A 21,648-nucleotide genomic window follows, 5' to 3' on the forward strand; every position below is an offset into this window, starting at 1 on the left:
ATGGTCTCCCCTTTTTTTTGAGTAGAAGCGTGATGGTTTCCTGTTTTTTTAGCAACACCACCTAGCTAGGAGGATTATACATATTACAAACATCATCAGGAGAACCAAACATGCCGCCTTAACTCAGCATGGATCGAGCTACGAACTATCCTATGAGCATCGGTATTTGAGTCTTTATGCTCATGTACAAACTCGATACTTCTAAAAAGCTATCTTTCTCGCGCATTGATCTCCCAGGTAACCTGTCTTTAGACTCCGACTTCGCCTTATTGGACAGTCACCTGGAAGCGTGATGGTTTCGTTTTTTTTATTTTAGGAAGGATGGTTTCGTGGTATAGTGGAACGGTACTACGTTCCCTTCGGTTGGGCTGGTAAGCCTCCTGGCCCATTAGTGCATCGCTCTACGGCCTGGCGGATGCAGAACGCGTGGTGCGAGGGCCCACACGTCAGTCGCGTTGCTGCTCAGGGTCCACCCGGTGCGGTGCCGACTGCCCCTCGCCTCGCGCACCGGAACCGGATCTCGTCACCGCCCCCTGTTGTTTGTTCCTTTCGGATCTCGTCGGCGCCGTCCCTCCCACGTTGCCCTCTGCCGCCGCCACCACCACCTCCTGCGCCGGCGCTCCTCTGCGACGCAAGTTCGCCTCCGGAGCTCGATCCTGTCTCCCTCGCCTCCGCCTCTAGGTAGGAGGAAGTCGTCGCCTTCTTAGGTCAAGCCTGAGCTTCCTGACTTTTGTCCATGTGTAATGGTCTTGCAGATGTTACATGCTTTTCTAGTCCCTCGGAATAATTAACATCGATTACACAATCATGGAAGAGCAGCAAGTCAAGCCATCAGATCTGCCACCCACTAGTTCGGACAATCAGGATCCAGTTGCAACACCTCCTGTTACCAGTGCTGATCCTGTTCGTCCGGCTGCTTCAACTGATTCTCCCAGTCAGGTTGCCGGTGCAGCTCCTGCACCTACCGCTGCTCCTGCAGAAGATGCTGCAGGGCGTGAGGCGCCAGCATCCGTGCTTTCTGCATCTGGTTTATCCTCCTGGGCTAAGAACCTAAAAATCCCCCAGCCTTCATCAGGTCAAGAATCACCTACAGGAAAGAATACCTTTGCCCGTTTAACAAGTGGCCTTGGACTGCGTATGTCTCCAAAAGCGGCACAGCAAGATGGGGGTGCTGAAGGAAGCACCTCCCCAACAACAGGACAGCCCGGTGTTTTTGGTTCTTTGACGAAAGGCATCGTGGATTCCTCTAAGAATGCTGTAAAGGCAGTGCAAGTCAAGGCTCGCCACATGGTCTCACAGAATAAAAGACGATACCAGGTACTTCTAGTTCTACATGGGCATCTAAAGATGAAAAGTTGACATCTTCGAGTACTCTTGTTGTTCAGTTCTCTAGTGTAACATAATCAAGATACAATCACACAAGTGTCCATTCATCATCTTCATTCAGTGATGGTAAACTTGTTGCATAATGTGCTTTTGTGCCAGTGTGCATCGATGCTAATGACTGTCAACTTAAATCTATATAATAATCTATCTGCTCATATCTAACTTGCAGCAAGTTTGTACACATTACTCAGGTTTATCTAATTCTCGCATTTTGTGTTTCTACACATGCTCTCAATATCTATAGGTCCTAGGCACATGGTAGGGTGATGCTTAGATCCTAGGTGACCTTGTTGAATGTTAGTTTCTCAACCAGGGAGATCTTGCTTTGTGCCTGATGATGATAATAAATCATCACTTCTATGTACTTTGATATAAACACTAAGGGCAATTGGAGAACGGAAAATTTACTTACAGGAGCAAGAATCATCAATTTGATGATGCTGATTAACCTTTTTATAAATCATGTGGGGTTGATTGTTGTCATTGACACCTGAAGGAATTGTATGCCAGATCATATTAGTGATGATCCTTTAGTTGATGAAGTTTTGTAGATTTAATATAATGGAAAGGTGTAATGATCTGATTCTGCTACTTACTCAGGAAGGAGGATTTGATTTAGACATGACATATATTACTGAGAACATAATTGCTATGGGTTTTCCCGCTGGTGACTTGAGTTCAGGGCTTTTTGGATACTTTGAGGTCAGTATACAAGCGAGATTTCGATGTTCCTTAAAGCTTGTTCCCTTTTATATGCCCTCATGGAAAAAGGGAAAGTTATACTCCATTGTAGGGTTTCTACCGCAACCACATGGAGGAAGTCATCAGGTTCTTTGAAATGCACCATAAGGTAACTTTTGCTTGTTATTAAGTTTCTTAAAAATTAACATAAATGCTTCCCAGGTGACACATTTCATATTGTTGGTTATAGTTTATTGCTATTCTTGTCCATTTTCCTACACCACCATACCTTGAACTTACTGCATTGTCTTCATGTTATTAATGTAGCACGAGCCATCTTTGGCAGTCAAGGACTAGGTTCAATAGAGCAAGCCACTTCATAGCTCATCCTCTGAGAATGAGACAGGAATAACTTTAGAAGGATATTATCGGTGTTAGAGCAGTAGGGATGTAATGTATAAATGAATAATCTGTTTTATTTGATTTGACTACCAAATTCTACCGAAACTAATACGGTTTGAATTTTCCCCCTCTGTCAGTAGTTTCTTTATTGTTAATTTGAGCTATAAATATGAATGTGCTCAGACTTTTTTTTGGTTCGTATTCGATCCACTTCACCCCAACATATCATTTAACAGCTTACTAGTTGTATTAAAGAACAAAACTGAGGACCTTGGAGAGGAGCTTGGCACCTGGGCCCAAACCCGGGTGCTCACTTTAGGAGGGGATTCCCTCTGTTTTCCGTGAGGGAAAAAAGAGAAAAACTGACAATTTTTTTACATGGTCATCTTTCCCATAATTATTATACATATTAACAATTTCATAATTTCATAGAATATGCATGTTTTTATCATGAAATGAGCACTATAAGACCATTTGTTTTGATGCTTACTTAACATTTCATCTTGTCTAATGAGCATGCTTTATTTTATCCCCATGCATTTTCAAAATTCCTTTCCCCTCCTGGTAAGTGTATTGCCTTTTCCTTCTTACAAAAAGAAAGTTAATGTGCTTAAGTGCATTGTTTGTCTATTTAGTTTCCAGTATTCAAGGCAGCTAGATAAGTCTAGATTCTGAAGTTTAATTATAAAGAGAACCTGCATTTGAGGGCTTATCTTTTTTGTAGCACTATAAGAAATAGGAATTTTGAACTAATCATGCATTTTAGTCTTCTAATTTAATCATTATGTTACAGGGGAAGTATAAGGTGTACAATCTTTGTTCCGAAAGGCTATATGATGCATCTCTTTTTGAAGGAAAGGTATGGGATGCTTACCATTTCCACATTTATAGTACACCTAAGGCATGATACTCCCAGCCACCAACAAAAAAAAATACTAAAAACTCAGTGGCACATCTGCTGATGTATAAGTGTTCCCATCTTTGTCTCAGTTTCCTTATTGTATTTTGGTAATTTGACAATACTTCTGTTGTGCCTTGATGTCAACCGTTTGGCCTTGCAGCATGATGAATTTGTTGGTGTATTATATTAGAAAATCTAATTTTGTGTGCGTCTTTCAGGTGGCCTGCTTTCCTTTTGATGATCATAACTGTCCTCCAATACAACTTGTCATATCATTCTGCCATAGTGCCTACTCATGGTTGAAGGAGGATATAGAGAATGTGGTGGTTGTCCATTGCAAAGCTGGCAAGGCAAGGACAGGATTGATGATCTCGAGTCTTCTACTATTTCTAAAGGTAAGGTTACCATGCATTGTATCTGTATACCAATCAGAATGATACCTACTGCAAAATCTTCACCAAATTTCTTACAATTGGAGTTTTTTCCCCTTTTATAACGGACAGTTCTTTCCTACTGCTGAGGAGTCCATTGAATACTATAACCAGAAAAGATGTGTAGATGGAAAAGGGCTTATTCTCCCAAGTCAGATTGTGAGTGACCCTCATAGTTATGAAAATTGATTCATATGACTTTTGTCTTTACTGAACATGTTGGGAAAATTGCAGAGATATGTGAAGTATTTCGAGCGCATCTTAACTTACTTCAATGGTGAAAATCAGCCACCCCGAAGGTATTTATACCTTTTCAACCATGGTGTCAAAATGATATGCATGTGTATTTTGCTTTAGTAATTAACCATGTTATTACACTTTCCAGGTGTATGCTTAGAGGGTTTCGTCTTCATAGATGCCCCTATTGGATTAGGCCATCAATTACAGTCTCTAATCACAATGGTGTGTCCATTTAATTGAAACTGAAGTTGCCATATGTCATGATACAATAATTTAAGAATATACTGTGGCTTGATATCTTCTAGTGTATCAATTAATCAATCTGTTATGCAGGCGTTCTTTTTCTACAAAGAAGCATCCAAGAACAAAAGAACTAATGGTAAGCATCTCCATTTGTGAACCACTCTTATTTTGCGTTCAGTTACTCATAGGTTTATAGTTTCGTCTCTGTTCAGTTTGCTATGGAATATTTGGGTAGCTTATATTATGAATTCTTCATAGTTTGATGCCGGTTTGCATAGTGGGTAAGGGCACCACTGTTTTTATATAGCAATGCTAGATAAAGGAACGTCTCACTGTTTAGGAAGGATATCGTACAACTTGAAGCCAACTTAAATGACTAGTACCACTGACCAATGTATTGATATTTGCATGGCTATGTCTCTTAGTACAGCATATGTTTGATATGCAAACTACGCTCGAGGATAAACTCAAAATATTCCATTGTTTCATGTGTTCCTCTGGACATAAATAACAAGAAGGCATTCCCAGAAGGATGCTTCTCCTTGCTGTCTCTTATCTAACAAAAAAAAATACAAAAGAAATATGTCTTATTTTTCTATGACTTAAAACTAATTTGTACCATTCTAGATATTTACTTATGCATACTTTTATGCTGAACGTTGTTCCTCTGTAATCTCCATTGTAATCTAAATTTACTACCATAATTTCAGCCAGAAGATTTCTGGTTTAGTGCACCAAAGAAGGGGATTATGGTTTTTGCATTGCCGGGAGAACCTGGCTTAGCCGAGGTAGCTGGTGATTTCAAGATCCAGTTTCATGATCGACAGGGAGATTTTTACTGGTGAGCTCCATGTAGTATTAAACTAATAATAATAATATTTCCTAGACATATCTGTGCTCTGTTACTTAATGATTTCATTTTATTTTTATTCCATTTTATGTAAGTTGCATGCACATATGTATATTATCTCGATTGGATGGCACCAACATTTCACATGGGAATCCGGAAAAGAATTATTGTCCTTATATTTAATTTCATTTCTTCCCCTATCCTTTTCAGTTGGCTAAATACAACAATGATGGAGAACAGGGTGACTTTGAATCCAACTGATCTTGATGATTTTGACAAGGTGAAGGCTTATTCATTGTTAATAATATTTATAACTATTTGTGAAGAGCGAATATGAAACTATTTAACAAGATGTGCCAATAAATCCTGAATTCTTTGTGTTCATACTTTGTTTTTATGATGTCGGATTCAAATGTAGATACTAGTTTGTTCACACAACTTAGGGTAGTTTTGAGAATGTTCTCCGTATCGTATAGTTGATGTCTTAGTTTTTATTTTTCCTGATTCACTTTGTATTTTCATATCAACTCTCTGCTCCAAGCATTACCATACTGAATACTATTGTGTAGCCTCGCCTTGTTTACTTCACTGCGTATACTAATTTTGCCCATGCATAAACATTTTATGATCAGTAGGTGAAGGAAACAGACATTTTATCAACAATTAGTTATTTATCTAAGGATTGCTTATTTCATTCTGTTATCACTTATCAGTGACAGCTGTTGCAATGTTGTGGCTCTTGTTTTGTTTACCATTTTTTTGGGGACTTGAAACTAAATACTTTATAATTTTATCCAGAGAAAATTGCCATCACCTGGATTCCAGGTTGAGGTTGTCCTGGTAGATTACGATGGCTCGCAACCACCAAAACCAAAACCAGCCGCTGGACCTGCTGATACTAAATCTGATGCTGATTCCTCGGCTAGCACGGTTGCGAAAGAAAATAATGCTGCACCTGCAGAATCCAACAAGGGAACTGGAAGCAATGATAAAGATGAAGTTTTCTCCGACAGTGATGGGGAGGATGGATCATCCAAGGGAAGAAAGGAGAAGACTGCCGGCGGTGGTCAAAGTAGTGTAAATGCTGCTAAACCATCCCAAACAAGCAATGTGCAGGAGGCGGCATCAGCTGCTGCTAGTAGGCTGGATAAAGTAGCAATAACCAGCGAACAAGGAACCACAAAGGCACCTGATGGCGCATCTCTCAAAACTGAAGTCAGCAGCAAGGCCAGCTCCACCACAGCACCACCTACAGCTGCTGACTCTTCCAGCATGAGCGAATTCAAGGCGATTGCAGCAGACGCCTCAGTGTTCTCGTTCGGAGATGAGGATGATTATGAAAGTGAGTAGTGCTTGCTTCTATGGGTGATTGGTTTCCGTTGTACAGTTTGGTGCCTCTAGGACCCCCATCATAGAATGCCAGTTTGAAGCAGCTGGGAAGAGAACTCGAAAGAAGAAGTTAATTCATTCTTGCGTTTGGTCTCCACTGTAGCAGTGTCATCAGTCTCATGTTGTACCCAGATGAAACTTGTTGTAACTCAACCAGGGCTGAACCTTGTTGATACCTCTCCTATTTGTTCACAGAAATACCTTGTACACGAAATTAAACAGCGCAATTCCTTTTATTAAGAGTTTGTGCGTGTCTTCAGGAAGATTCTGTACATGAACTTGTGCGGTGCAATTCATTTCAGCTTTGTTTGGATAGTTAGGAAGGATTGAAGGCAAGTCTCGGTTCAAACTTAACTTGAACTAGATGTCTGAAATCTCCAGATCAACACACTTCGGTCGAACCTTGTCTCAGGCTCACCTAGTAACAATTAAGGTTTGAGTGCCCTCTCTATTCCTGAATCAGTTTCGGTGTCGTGTGATTGCCCCGCTCTCTGATGTGTGTGCGCGTGCGCGCTCATAGGCCTTTTTTATGTACATAGCTGTCATATTTCCTCGATGCATCTTGGTTATGCCAGCTTCTGAGCCCCATTCCATGTATTCGAATCTGCCATGTTTCCAAACATGGATGGAGCAACGCGTGTAATGCGTATTCTATAAGTGTTTTTTCTTTTGACCAGCCATCTCTATTTTTTCTTGTAAAAGTAGCAAAACCTCCAGACGTTTTGAACTCAATCCATGGCATCTTCTATCTTTTGGTCTCTAGACTTGTTAAGGTGGCACGTCCTGAATGAAAGCCTTTGAGAATTATGTGAGGGGTTTTGGCAGGTTGGATCAGCTCATGTTGTTCCTTTATTCTCTGCTTTTTCTCATCTTCCATGGCAGGATTAAAGTTACTGCAAGAGAATCTGGGGAAGGGAGGAGCTGGCTACTTCTGGTATAATCTTGTGCTCTGTGATCCTGTCTATGGTGGTGCTGTACGTGTATTTAAAGAGTTGTACACAGCACTAATGCTTCACAATCCTCCCTCCTCGTCAACATCTTGCATGCTTCTTCACAACCGGTAAATTTTAGTTGTTGATTGATGCCATTTCGTTTGCAATGCAGTCTTGCTGCTACTTGTGCTTACCATGGCAGATTATCCAGGGGATGTTAGCTTGCATTGTCTTACTTTGTTGTCTATAAGATCATCTTGTTGCTTCGATGTCTGAGTCATCTTCTTGTTGCTTTGAGGTCGATTGGGCATGGTGAAGATCTGCTGCATCGGCGCCGGCTACGTCGGCGGCCCGTCCATGGCCGTGATGGCGCTCAAATGCCCGGCCATCGAGGTCGCCGTCGTGGACGTGTCCCGGCCACGCATCGACGCCTGGAACAGCGACCGCCTCCCGGTCCTGGAGCCGGGCCTGGACGCCGTCGTCAGGGCCTGCCGCGGCCGCAACCTCACCTTCAGCGCTGACGTGGACCTCCACGTGGTCGACGCCGACATCGTCTTCGTGTCCGTCAACACACCCACCAAGGCGCGCGGTCTCGGTGCCGGCAGGGCGCCCGACCTCGCCTACTGGGAGAGCGCGGCGCGCGTGGTCGCCGCCGCCGCGTCCCGCTCCCGCCCTGGCAGGGGCAAGATCGTCGTTGAGAAGTCCGCCGTCCCCGTCAGGACCGCCGAGGCCATGGAGAGGATCCTCCAGGCGCACGTCACCGGAAGCGGCGTCGGCGGAGGCGCGTTCCAGGTCCTCTCGAATCCGGAGTTCTTCTCCGAGGGCACGGCCGTGCGGGACCTGCTGTGCCCCGACCGCGTGGTCATCGGCGGCCGTGACACCGACACGGGCGCCGTGCGCGCGCTGGCGGACGTGTACGCGCACTGGGTCCCCGAGGACCGGATCGTCACCACGGGGCTCTGGTCCGCGGAGCTCGCCAAGCTCGCGGCGAGCGCGCTCCTGGCGCAGCGGGTGTCGTCGGTGAACGCGCTCTCGGCGCTGTGCGAGGCCACGGGGGCCGACGTCTCGGACATCGCGCGCGCCGTCGGCAGCGACGGCCGCGTCGGGGGCGGCGGCTGCGGCAGGTGGTTCCTGGACGCCGGCGTCGGGTTCGGCGGGCCGAGCCTCCGGCGGGACGTGCTGAACCTGGCGTACGCCTGCGAGGGCCACGGCCTGCACGAGGCGGCGGAGTACTGGCGGCAGGTGGTGGCCGTGAACGAGTACCAGAAGGGCCGGTTCGTGCGCCGCGTGGTGGCGTCCATGCTCGGCACGGTGGCCGGCAAGAAGGTGGCCGTGCTGGGGCTCGTGTTCAAGAAGGGCGTGCGCGACACGAGGGAGTCGCCGGCGGTGGACGTGTGCCGGGGCCTGCTGTCCGACGGGGCCCGCGTCAGCGTGTACGACCCGGTGGTGGGCGAGACGCAGATACGGATGGACACGGCGGCGGCGGAGGTGGAGGTGGAGGTGGAGGTGGAGGTGGCGAGGGACGCGTACGAGGCCGCCGACGGCGCGCACGGCCTCTGCGTGCTGACGGAGTGGGACGAGTTCAGGACGCTGGACTACCACAGGGTATTCGACGGCATGATGAGGCCGGCGTTCGTCTTCGATGGCCGCAACGTTGTCGATGCCGGGGAGCTCAGGGAGATCGGCTTCGTCGTCTATGCCGTCGGCAAGCCGCAGGACGCCTGGCTCAACGGCATGCCGGCGGTGGCGTAGCTGATCAATCCATTTCTGATGTATGTAGTACTCCTAATAAAATGTAACAGAGCATAAGACTTTTCTCCGGCAAGTTGTGCTCTTTTCTATTTTTCATTCAGAGACAAATTTCTGATTTGCAAAAGCGGCACACATAGAAAGCACTGAATGTGAACACTGGGATCAGAGTACTGAACAAAAAGCACTGAATGTGAACACTGGGGTCTCGTATAGTCGACATTAGGAATACTGAACAATCCATTCACACAAGATTGAATATAACATTGCAGAAAAGGCCCCAAGATGCAAAGTTGCAGTATTCATATTCCTATGATAGGTGGGTGCAAGTGCAACTTTGTGCATGCATGCATCATGCATGTCCCTTATACATCCCAGGAAGAAAAGAATCAAGCTGAAGAGATATAAAATAAGTGTATCAGGTGCATAGTCACTCAGAGGTAGAGAACTTATAATTTGGAAAAGAGGAAGTCGAAGGCAACATAAGGGCTCGTCGTTTAGCCAGAATCATTCCACGTGATCAAAGATAGTATAAATTAGCACAACATTTCAGGTTGGAATCGTTCCAGGCATCCATTCGCTGGGAACCGAACAAGGCATAAATGGAAATTAACCACAAACACCGAAGATTATGGAAAGCTGTATATGCATGGCTACATTACTATCACAAACTACAAATAGCATAAACACACACAGGATCTGGCAAGTTTATTAATTCTGAACTAGTAGTAGTATATATGCCATGCTTAATAGTAACTGCAATGTATATAAATCAGTAGAGCTCTTGATTGGAACAATAACCTTGTGTGACTAATATTTTATCCAATGCCTATATATATGTATATATATATGTTACAATCAATTCTTCTTGTCTCGATCTATCTGTCCAATCAGAGATTAATAATAAAAGCAACAAAATAAACTGATGCATGGATCCATCGAATGAAAGTAATTAATTAACTCTATCCATGCCTCATCGCCGGCGGCACCATGTCGTCAAGAAGCCCTTTGTCGACGGCCGCCGGAGCAGCAGCAGCACTGCTAACTGGCGGCGGCGGCAACGAAGTCGTCATCGTCGTTGACACGGAAGCCACTGGAATCGACGACATCGCAGCTGAGGACGACGACAAGTAGCTCGCCGCTGCTGCCGCCGCTGCCGCCAGCAGCAGGTCCTGGTAGCTGCAGTGCAGCGGCGGCGGCGGCCTTAGGTTGCTGTCGCTGTCGTTGAGAGCGCTCTGCTGAGGCGGCGCGGGTGTCGTCGGGAGCAGCAGCGGCGGCAGGTGGCCGTGGTCGGTGACGCCGCTGGTGGTGCCGCCGTAGAGGTGGTGGTGGTGGTTGTGCGCGGAGGCAGAGAATTGGAATGGCATGTGGTGGTGGCCGCCGGCGGCGGCGTGGAGGTGGTGGGCACGCGGGAAGGCGACGGTGTGGTGGCAGTGCTGGCCCTCGTAGGTGGTGATGACGACGGATGGGTCGTCGGAGGAGCGCTCCACCCGCTTCTTCACCGTGCACTTGCTGTTGGTGCACCGGTAGTAGCTCCTGCCAGGTGGAATGGTGCATCATCCATCACATGCATCCATAACTTGATCATTTTAGAGTTCAATTTTCAGAGCTTCAGATGCAGATGCATGTATCGATCATCAGCTGTCGCTTTTAACTGATGTTATGTTTGCCAGCATTCCAATCAGATCAGTTGAAAATTTATTTTATTCATTTAAAAGTACCGAAATGTTTATAAAACCAAGTAAAGTATGCATTAAGTAGGAGCTGTACTTTTTATTATATCATACCTAATTGCAATCCGTGAATACCCGTAACAGTATTTGAATGAGTTTAGTGTGATTCATTCATTCATACATACAAGATACAAAGTGAATGTTGGAAATTGTACGTATATGCATGCATTGCCATATGCTGAACGGATCAAATAAATATCGAACTATAATTTTTACTTATATATATATAGAAAGATAAATAAAGTATATGATGCATGCACTCTCGGTATACTAGCTATATTTATATAATCTATTTTCAGGGACAGCTGTCCTAAAGCGACCATCGCTGAAAAACGAATGTTTGGGGACGTTTTTTTTTTATTAACAAAACCGACCTAAGAAATACCTTTGCAACGACGGTTAAATGCCCCGAGATACAAATAAAGGACATCTTTAGAATTGGTGTGGTGCAGTGTTGGTTTAGAAACTGGCCTTGAAAATCGTTTTTGACTGTGATAAAAAATCATTTCTGCTCTAGGTGGTCAAACAATGATAAAATTATATATTACCTAAACAACAGCAAAAAAGAATCGAAATGGGGCATATACACATGGACAATGCATATATACCTTGGGAAGGGGCTATTCTTGACGGCCTTCTGTCCGTACTTCCTCCATCGGTATCCGTCCTCCAAGTGGTCCACGTCGCTCTTGGTCATGAAAGCGAACCGTGGCTGCCGCGCCCGCTTCTGTCCCGCCGACGACGACTTCGTCTTCCCCGGCGCCGGTGGCTTGCTCCTGCAAACATTCACATATATGATGACTAATAAGTATCTTTATTATTTGTGACGTGAACGAAGGTACAGGTACGGTGAAGACGTTATGTGCTGCGTGCTGAGGCTGGTATATATGTACATGCATATACCGAAGCTATATATATATGCGTACGTGGCCGGTGACCTGCTTGCATGCATGTGATGAGATGAAGGTACGTACGTGCAACACCGAACGACCTTACCTGCTGGCTAGCTAGCTGCATCATGCTATAGCATTATATATTTATATATGAATCGTCCATCGTGCATAGCTGTGGTTGCATTCTTCTGTCGATAGATTGGAGGAGGCCGGACATGACTTGACAATCAGTGTCTCATCTGATGTGTACATGTTTATTATTGTTATTATTATTACGACGTAACAAGTACTCTCTCCATTTTAAATTAGGAATAGTTTTAATTTTAGTTATATGATTTTTTTTCCTTTTTCCTTTTTTTTTTGAGAATGTATGTACATAGTTTTTTTTCCTATACATATGTATAGTAAGAGTTAAGTACCGAGAAAATTCAAACTGATTTATAATTTTGGAATAGAGAGGTAAGAGTATATCGCAAGTAATAATGGGGAAAAAATCACAGGCATGGACTATTATAATTTTTGTAGTGAAGATGAATGAAAAAGATAAAAAAAAAGCAAAGGAAATAAATCCGAAGGTAAGGTGAGAATGTGAACAAGGAGAAACCGCGTGGGCTCTTTTGTTATTTTATTATTATTATTGGACTAGCTATAGGATACACTGTAGGATAGTCAAAGGAGTGTAGTGGCTATATAGATTTGCCGTGGCGCACGAGAATCGCGCCGCAACGTCCGCTTCGCTTCACTTCAATTCCGTCCCGTTGCCATCCGTCCGTCCATCCCTCTCCCTCTCCTTCGGCGCAAATTTACCCAACTGCCCCTCCGTTCCGGCCGTTACAACCACAGAGGCCATCAGTAATAATTCATTGATGTTCCATTCACTTTAAATTATACTTATAAGCCGTTTCAGTATTTTTTTTAAGATACCTAGATTTTATTATGTATCTAAGCATAACACGTATCTAAGTGTGTAATAAAAACTATGTAACGACGTACAAGTTTAGAACCGAGGAGAGAAAACAGTAATAATAATTAATACTGTAAGAAGAAGCAAAGCAAAGGTTGAATCCAACAAACACACACTGTATATATATATATAACTACCATGTGGCGGACTACAAAACGATAATTACTATGTTAATTTATGAGATTATAGTAATTTTATATTAAGTGGTTTACTATAACGTTATGGTAAATATCTTTATATATTATAGTAACCTAACTATCGTAAATATGTATTGACATTATCGTAAATTAGTATATAAAATTATCGTAAATGGAGGTGGCTACGGAATAACTTAATTTATAGCTGGTTACTAAATATACTCTCTCTATATATATATTTTGTGTGTGTGTTTCTTATTAAAAAGAAAGATGAAGAGAAGGGAAAAAAAAAGAAAGAAAGAGGTGAAATGTGGAAGTTGATGGCTTCAGCTCAAGCGAAACTAAATCCTGAATAAAAAGTAAGAGAGAGAGAGATATTAGATCAGGTGGAATGCGCAATCAGGAGTTCTTTGGCCAGCCAGGGTGTCCACGTCGTCCTAAATTTCCCCTGCCGAAGAAGCTAGGGAAGGAGCTGCTAGTGGTAGCTAGTGTGAATTGGACTGGTTGAGCATAGGCAGCACAGTCACTTACGCTGCCTCGGTGGCTGTAGCGGCGGCCGGCGCCCCGTCGTCGTCCTCCTCCTGCGCCGCGGCGGCGCCATCGTCGGTGGAGCTGGCCGACGACGCGCCGCCATCCACCGACACGGCGGACCCGGCAGGCGTCAGTATCGTCGTCGTCGCCAGTACCGCCGCCTGCTCCTCCGACAAGAAGGGCGGCGGCGGCGGTGTGCCCCCATGATCCTCCGGCGGATCCAGCAGCGGCAGCATCATCGACATCATCAGCTCCTCCGTCGTCGTCCCGCCGGCGGCGGCCCAGCACACGGCGAGCTCCGCGAACACCGCCGAGGAGTCGGCGTAGTACGCGTCGTCGGCCGTGAAGGGCCACTCGCCGCCCCCCACGACGCCCGCTGCTTCACCGCCGCCGGCACCGGCCATGATTGGGTCCAAGGCCGACACTCTGCACGTCTGCACGTCGCCGACTCGCTAGCTAGCTTGGGCTTCTTGGCTCCGAACCCGCTAGATCAGCTGCGTGCGTGTGCTATGGTTGCTCCTCGATCTCAGGCTCAGCATGCAGCAGCAGCTAGCGAGCGAGCTTTTCTTCTCTTCTTGGGGCCGGGGGTTTCTCTCGGTCTGCTCTGGGGCCAGTGCCTTTTTTCATTCAGATGTGGATGGTGGTGGTGGTTTGCTACTTTGCTCGCTCGCGAGGGGGTTGTCTCTCCATTTATTTCACTCAGTCACTCACTCTGATTAAGAATATCATTACTCCCAGTGCAGTGAGGGTAAGGAGGGAAGGATGGAGTACGCGTACGTACTAGCATCAAATTGATTATTCACTTCATTGCTTATTAATTTATTTATTGTTGTGAAACACTTTGATCAATTCCATTAGCTAGCTAGCTAGCTACTCCTATCCTATCCTAGCTATCTCACTCCATTCTACTCGTTGTCGATAGTTTAAATCAACTACTCCTGTCTATCCGCTCTCTGTCTCTAGATAAATAGATTTCTAGCTTAAGAATTTATCTACAAATAAATCAAATTTCTAGAAGGCTAAACATTTCACTGGCTCATTTATTTTTTCAAAGTCTCCTCGCATTTACTTCACCCTCTCCCCCTTCAAACCCCCTCCTCTCATCTTCCAATCCAATTTAAGTTCGATTTTGTGGGGATCTCGACGTTGGCGATCCGGCTTCAAATCAGTCGCGATTCGAACCCTGCAACCGTTACACCACTGCTCCGTTAGTTATCAACCAAGCACAACTTGATTGACCTCGCCAAGAAGGCTTTTCCTGCAAGCGAATCGAAGAGCACAAGCAAGAAGGTAAAACACGCAATCTGAAATTGTAAATATGAATGACGCGAATATCAATAGAGGATTCAAGAACTCGGTTCCAAAGGACTAATCGACACAGTGGAGGAGATCAAGAACGGGGGCCCTGGATCACTGTAAAAGGATTTGTCACCACAGTTACAATGAACGATTAAGTTTCTCGATGGAAAACTAAACTCTAAACAAAACCCAATTGTGTAGCAGCGGCGGCGGCTGTGTTTATAGTCTAAGACCCGACCTAGGGTTGGGGACGGCCAGGGGTTGGGCGCCCACAACTTGGGCTTAAGGCCCGACACGATACATGGCCAAGTTGGCCTAAATAGGTGACGCAGCACCTTGTCGTGGTCACACAGAATGATCCACGGACCTTCTGGAGCTGGGACCAGATCCAAAACGACGGTGTCGTCGTCCCCTTTCCAACGCATCCAAGAACGGTCCGTTTCGATGTCGTATGAGAAAGTTATGACCGAAACAGTGACGACATGTCTGCTGAATCCGAGGGCGACGTGGCAGCTGAGTTGGGAACGAAATTGCAACTTGGGGAAGACCACTGGCGTCGGTGTGTCCAGCGTGGCGATGTCCTCATCATCCTCCCCTTCTCAAATTGGAGTCGTCCTCGACTCCATCTTGGCGATGTCCTCATCATCCCCTCTTTCTAGATTTGGAGTCGTCCTCGACTCCATCCCATCATCAGCGAACTCCTGCAAAAGGTTAGTGACAGCAGGCAATGCACCAGGCATAAAAGGTTGACAAAACATAGTATAACATGGTGCATCAGGATTATCACATAACTCAGCAGTAGCAGAAGTTGTAGCAAGAAAAGCACCTCCTTTTAACTTAATCCTATTATTTTTAGCAATGTCTGTTGGAGGTTTATTTTTGATCTCATTAGCATGTTTAATAATATCTGTAGGAGACAAAGGCAGCAATGTAATTTTCTTGTCCTTATGTATGATAGTGTATGTATTAGTTCTACCATGGTGTAAAGCATCATTATCAAATTCCTATGGGCGACCTAACAAAATGGAGCAAGCTTGCATAGGGACAACATCAAAATCAGCAGTATCATGATAAGAGCCTGTGAAAAAGCTAATGCGTGCTGATTTAATTACCTTAGTCTTACCACTATTATTGAACCATTGAAGTTTATATGGATACGAATGTTGTCGTGTGGTCAAGCCAAGCTTGTCAACCAAATCTGAACTCACCAAGCTGTTGCAACTCCCGCTATCAATGATAGTGAGAACACGACAATCCTGCACAATGAGATACATGTGGAACAAATTGTGGCGTTGGATCTTCATCTCTTCTTCATGTCCCACATGTGTACTCAACACACGCTGCACAAGAAGGCTAGGGTAGTCCGCGGCAGCAGCCATGGAGTCAATGGTGATGGCCTCCTTGTCTTGATCGTCCTCGGTGGGATCTGCATCAATGTTAGCAGCAAGGACTAAATCATCTTCAACATCACTAGCACTTACATATCCATCCTCGGTAGCAATGAAAGCGCGACGACTGGGGCATTCCTTCATGACATGTCCCATGCCTTTGCATCGGTGGCAAATGATTTTAGAGCTAGACGAGGAGGAGCTAGTAGAAGCACCCGGAGTGCCCCCTTTCTTCAGCTGTGGAAACTGCACATTAGACAATTTACTTACCCCGGAAGAAAATGGAGGTGTAGATGGCTATGGTGCAACAGGAAGCTTGGGCGTCTCCGGCTCGGAACGCTGCTGAAAATTCCTCCCATTGTTAGACCTGAAAGGCTGGTGTTGTTTGCGTCCCTGTACTTCTCGTTCTGCCTTAATAGCAAGATGATACAATTGGGAAAAATTGCGCCATTCTTTGTAATCAAGTATGTTCTGTATATCATGGTTTAAACCACCAAAAAATCTAGCACTAGCATCATGATCATCTTCATTTATACCACAACGTGCTAAACCAATAAGCAATTCTTGATAGTATGCTTCTACTCCTTTATCACCTTGTTTTAAAGTTTATAGTTTCAAACGTAAATCACGTTGGTAATAAGGAGGAACAAAACGAGATTTCATACGTTGCTTTAAAACATTCCAAGTTTAAGGCACAGCAGCAGCATTATTGGCATTGCAAAGATCACTCCACCAGAACAAAGCAAAATTAGTAAACTCACTAGTAGCAAGTCTAACTCTATGCTCAGCAGGAACATTATGAGAATCAAATTTTTGTTGAACAGCAAGCTCCCAATCTAAATATGCCTCTGGATCAATATTACCAGCAAAAGGAGGTAGACTAAATTTAATTTTAGCAAAAGGATCATTATTACCATGATTATTACCTTCCATACCGCGACGATTGAAGTTGAGGCGGCGACGGGCACCACCGTCAGCATACTGCATCTTCATCACCAAAAGCATCCATATCTTCATCATCAGCACGATAAGGTGGAGGGCGTTGCTCAAGCTGTTCAATGCGGGTGACCAGATTGTTCACGTTGCGCGTCAGCTTGGTCATAAGATTGCGTTGTTTAGTCATGAACATTGTAAGCTCGCCCTTGGACACGCACTCATTGAAGTCCGTCGGAGTTCCTGCCATGGTTAGAAGATAGAAAAAGACAACACCAAAGTATTATTCCTATCAACTAAAAGGAAAGAAGTGGTGGTGGTGGTGATGGTGGTGAAAGTGGAATGCAAAATCACAAGCGGCTTACCACCGTCTTGCCTGTATTCTTACCAACGCCAAACAGGAGCAAAACCAAAGTGGTGAAGCAATCTGTTGTTGAGCGTGGGTAACAGTTGCAAGATGAACCTGTGCTGACAGAAGAATATGTGGAGCTATGGGTAGGCACACAATATGACAGCAAGGATTAGCAATTAACGAGTGCAGAGTAACGATTGTTCAATCCAGATCCAAAGTACAAATCATAGGTGCTAGCTAAGACATGTCGAGACATAGCGCAACAAGGTGAAAATAAAGGACGATCGAAAGGACTCACAGAACAAGCAAATAGCCTAGACTTCTCCGTTTTTCCTGAATTTTTTTCCCGGATTCTTCCAAAAGGCACTAGTAGGAAACAAATTTTTTTTTATTTTTTTCACTATTTTTTATACTTTTCTCTGAACAAGGATCACAAAAGATGCAACCACAAAAATTGACACCTACAACTGAGGTGGGATGTGGTCTACAGAAATTCAGCACGTTCTCTGAAAAGCGTGCAAAAACTTTGACAATTTTTTTCTATATTTTCCCAATTTTTTTGGCAATTCTGATGAAACCAAACAGGGCATAGCCGAGTTTGGGTCGACTCCAAATGGTGTCAAGAAGCTGCTGAAAAAAATTTCAGATTTTTCTGATAAACGAGCGAAAAGTTATGCCTGTTTTACCGAAGGTATCTCAAGATATGTTTTCCGGAAGGCACAACACGGCGGCGGCAGTTAGGGCAAAGCGTCCCTAAACTCTAACACCGATCACAGGATCGTCACTGTGACTAACAGCAGTAGGTATTCGCCTGATGATGTAAGGAGGGCTGCGATGCAGGCAAAATAAGAGCGGCTGGCAACCTATCTAGAGTTTGCGCGGCGGCGAGAAGTTACACAAGGCGGCTAGCGGGTCAAGTCGAGTAATGTGGTGGCTTCGACTTGTTGTTTGGGAACGGTGGATGGGATAGCGGCGGAAAACAAAAATCACAGCAACGGGCGATTGAACTACGACCACGAACACAATCCTAAACCAGCAACAAGACTCGACCACGGACACAAACTCAACAACACGAATCTGAAACGACATTGCAAAGGCACAAAGGGCGATAGGACAAGCGGAAATTGAAATATTTTTGGGCTTTTTGTGGACTCTAGGTAATGAACAAATATGAATCTAAGGCAAACGAGATTATACCTCGCGGTAAACCTGAAATATCTGATACCAATTGATGAGTACAGGCCCGATCTTCCGAGAGGTAGCCGGTAAGTTCGATTTTGTGGAGATCTCGACGTTGGCGATCCGGCTTCAAATCAGACGCGATTCGAACCCTGCAACCGTTACACCACTGCTCCATTGGTTATCAACCAAGCACAACTTGATTGACCTCGCCAAGAAGGCTTTTCCTGCAAGTGAATCGAAGAGCACAAGCAAGAAGGTAAAACACGCAATCTAAAATTGCAAATATGAATGACGCGAATATTAATAGAGGATTCAAGAACTCGGTTCCAAAGGACTAATCGACACAGTGGAGGAGATCAAGAACGGGGGCCCTGGATCACTGTAAAAGGATTTGTCACCGCAGTTACAATGAACGATTCAGTTTCTCGATGGAAAACTAAACTCTAAACAAAACCCAATTGTGTAGCAGCGGCGGCGGCTGTGTTTATAGTCTAAGACTCGACCTAGGGTTGGGGACGACCAGGGGTTGGGCGCCCACAACTTGGGCTTAAGGCCCGACACGATACATGGCCAAGTTGGCCCAAATAGGTGACGCAGCACCTTGCCGTGGTCACACAGAATGATCCATGGACCTTCTGGAGCTGGGACCAGATCCAAAACGACGGCGTCGTCGTCCCCTTTCTAACGCATCCAAGAACGGCCCGTTTCGATGTCGTATGAGAAAGTTATGACCGAAACAGTGACGACGTGTCTGCTGAATCCGAGGGCGACGTGGACAGCTGAGTTGGGAACGAATTGCAACTTGGGGAAGACCATGGCGTCGGTGTGTCTAGCGTGGCGATGTCCTCATCATCCTCCCCTTCTCGAATTGGAGTCGTCCTCGACTCCATCTTGGCGATGTCCTCATCAGGATGTATGTTGTAAATGATATAATCAGTGTGCTACTCTAACAATCACCGATTGGTGTACAACTACTCTAGTTAATGAAGAGTAGTATGACCTTTTCATTGTCGTGCTAATCTATCGTAAGCTTACAAAAAAATCTATTTATTCGGGGACAGAGAGGAAGTACTACTAGGCTAGAGTACATACAACTACTTCCTCTGTCTTCTTTCGTTAGTATTTAAAAAGACACCAAAATACCATCATGATGGATTAATTGTTCACCCAATATCGTGTTTCGTTGGCCATTGTTGCGCACGTTTGATTGGTGGTGGCCTAGGCTCACCACACCAAAAGCTAGAGCCAAGTATTTGGCTATAAGCCAATTTATAATAGCCAAGCTATACAATGGTGGTATATTATTTGTCTATAAGAAACCTTTTTATTGCTATTTTTATCCATGCCTCACTTTCTCTTTCCTAATCCTTCTCACATCCACTTAATGTATGGGCCCATCACTGCATATGTTTTCGTGCACAGCTCATTGCTTGCATGAGAGCCAAGCTGTCCCCTCTTTTCTTCTCCACATCAGCATTTGCTTGGTTATAAATCAATATTTTTCTATCATATCAGTCAGGGATGTGCTACATTTTTTTCATTTCTTGTGTGTCTACTATAGAAAACAACAATATTCTTGTTTTACAATATTATTTTTCAGTATTAATGCCTATTTTAATGATATGAAAATAAGTTATGAATCAATAAATAATTATTACTGATCAAGTATTCTTTGCAGGCGTTTAATGAAGCTATCTTTGAATTGCAGCAAGAGGATCAAGGTGCTCATGGTGGCTATTTTTGTTAGTGATGAAATATTTTGTTGTGCGAGCAATTCATATGAGTTGTGTGCTGTACAAGCCAACATCTTAGTTTTGTAAGTACTTGAGTGTAGCTTGTTATTACCTTTGAAAGGATCAAGATGCCCAAGAGAGGGGGTGAATTGGGCTAATTCTAAAATTCTTTGCAATAATTAAACCCAACGGTTAGCCCACTTTACCCCTTGTGCCTAAAAAGTGTTTATATTGTTCTACCGCATAAAAGTTTAGCAACCTAAGTTCCAATCCCACTCTAGCATGACAATTCTATGAATGTAAAGATAAGAATTGAATTGCTCAAAGTAAATGCTCAAAGTAAAGAGAGAAGGAGAAACGCGGTGATGTTTTGCCGAGGTATTGGAGAGTCGCCACTCCCCACTAGTCCTCGTTGGAGCACCCGCGCAAGGGTGTAGCTCCCCCTTGATCCACACAAGGATCAAGTGCTCTCTATGGGTTGATTCTTTGACACTCCGTCATGGTGAATCACCCACAACTTGAGTTGGGTCATCCACAAGCTCCGCTAGATGATCACCAAGCTCTCAATCGCCACCAAGCCGTCTAGGTGATGGTGATCACCAAGAGTAACAAGCACTGAACTCTCACTTGACCACTGACAAGCCTAATGAGAAGGGTAGGATGCACACTTTGCTACTCTTGCTTTCACTAATGAGGTCTCACTCTTGGATTCTCAAATCTCAATCACCTCACTAGGACCTTGCTCTTCTTGGCACTCTCAAGGGATGTTTCTCAGCTTGTTGGAATGAGCAAAAGTGATCCCTTTTAATGTTGATCTCATGGGGTATTCTAGTTTTTGTGTATGTCTAGTTACTAATGATGCTAAGGATGGTATATTGGTGCACTCTGATTGGTATCACGCTTCAAAGGTCCATCTCTTATACCTTAGCATCATTTGGTAGAAATTGACTCGTATATTTCCTATCTAAGCATATGTGCAAGCTACAATCCAAACTCTTAGCACATATGTATGGGGAGCTATTACTACCATTTGGAGTTCATGAAACTTGTCCATATTCTTTTACACATGGTAGATATGCTTGGGCAAGCAACGTGAATTCAATTAAATCTCAATTCATATCTTTGTGAAAGGGTTGTCATCAATTACCAAAAAGGGGGAGATTGAAAGCTCTAGTTTGGTTTTGGTTAATTGATGAAACCCTAAGTGCTAACCTAGTTTATCAAAGTGATTATGAGATAGGTAGCACTACTCCAAGTGATGAAGCAATGGCGAAGATCATGACAATGGTGATGGCATGG

The 21,648-nt window shown here is 44.5% G+C and overlaps 3 protein-coding genes across 3 annotated transcripts; 2 read left to right on the plus strand and 1 right to left on the minus strand.

Annotated features, from left to right (window-relative positions):
• The first annotated feature begins 473 nt into the window (after window positions 1–473).
• Window positions 474–6,786, plus strand: LOC136541323 (phosphatidylinositol 3,4,5-trisphosphate 3-phosphatase and protein-tyrosine-phosphatase PTEN2A-like). The gene is made up of 13 exons (XM_066533159.1): window positions 474–681; window positions 756–1,317; window positions 1,987–2,088; window positions 2,180–2,236; window positions 3,263–3,328; window positions 3,589–3,765; window positions 3,874–3,960; window positions 4,036–4,100; window positions 4,187–4,267; window positions 4,375–4,420; window positions 4,995–5,125; window positions 5,345–5,414; window positions 5,933–6,786. The coding sequence occupies exons 2-13, from the start codon at window positions 808–810 to the stop codon at window positions 6,482–6,484; spliced, it is 1,944 nt and encodes a 647-aa protein (XP_066389256.1). The 5' UTR covers window positions 474–681; window positions 756–807; the 3' UTR covers window positions 6,485–6,786.
• Window positions 6,787–7,460: 674 nt separating this feature from the next.
• On the plus strand, window positions 7,461–9,564 carry LOC136541324 (UDP-glucose 6-dehydrogenase 1-like). Its single transcript, XM_066533160.1, has 2 exons — window positions 7,461–7,583; window positions 7,754–9,564. Exon 2 carries the CDS (start codon window positions 7,765–7,767, stop codon window positions 9,205–9,207), a length of 1,443 nt encoding a protein of 480 aa, XP_066389257.1. The 5' UTR covers window positions 7,461–7,583; window positions 7,754–7,764; the 3' UTR covers window positions 9,208–9,564.
• A 124-nt stretch (window positions 9,565–9,688) lies between these two features.
• LOC136541325 (probable WRKY transcription factor 34) lies at window positions 9,689–14,344 on the minus strand. The gene is made up of 3 exons (XM_066533162.1): window positions 13,463–14,344; window positions 11,546–11,713; window positions 9,689–10,740 (listed from the first exon to the last, which is right to left on the minus strand). The coding sequence occupies exons 1-3, from the start codon at window positions 13,864–13,866 to the stop codon at window positions 10,167–10,169; spliced, it is 1,146 nt and encodes a 381-aa protein (XP_066389259.1). The 5' UTR covers window positions 13,867–14,344; the 3' UTR covers window positions 9,689–10,166.
• Window positions 14,345–21,648: the final 7,304 nt, after the last annotated feature.

This window comes from Miscanthus floridulus, chromosome 3 (assembly GCF_019320115.1).
Source record: "Miscanthus floridulus cultivar M001 chromosome 3, ASM1932011v1, whole genome shotgun sequence".
NCBI lineage: Eukaryota > Viridiplantae > Streptophyta > Magnoliopsida > Poales > Poaceae > Miscanthus > Miscanthus floridulus.

Bases quoted from the DNA above. Each gene is read 5' to 3' on its own strand.
- LOC136541323 (XM_066533159.1), top strand. From the start codon at position 808: ATGGAAGAGCAGCAAGTCAAGCCATCAGATCTGCCACCCACTAGTTCG. The intron at 3,961-4,035 runs GTGAGTGACCCT...GGAAAATTGCAG, and splicing joins TTATTCTCCCAAGTCAGATT to AGATATGTGAAGTATTTCGA. The intron at 4,268-4,374 runs GTCCATTTAATT...TCTGTTATGCAG, and splicing joins GTCTCTAATCACAATGGTGT to GCGTTCTTTTTCTACAAAGA.
- LOC136541324 (XM_066533160.1), top strand. From the start codon at position 7,765: ATGGTGAAGATCTGCTGCATCGGCGCCGGCTACGTCGGCGGCCCGTCC.
- LOC136541325 (XM_066533162.1), bottom strand. From the start codon at position 13,866: ATGGCCGGTGCCGGCGGCGGTGAAGCAGCGGGCGTCGTGGGGGGCGGC. The intron at 11,714-13,462 runs GTAAGTGACTGT...GAATGTTTGCAG, and splicing joins GCTACAGCCACCGAGGCAGC to GAGCAAGCCACCGGCGCCGG. The intron at 10,741-11,545 runs GTATATATGCAT...TCCACCTGGCAG, and splicing joins AAGAATAGCCCCTTCCCAAG to GAGCTACTACCGGTGCACCA.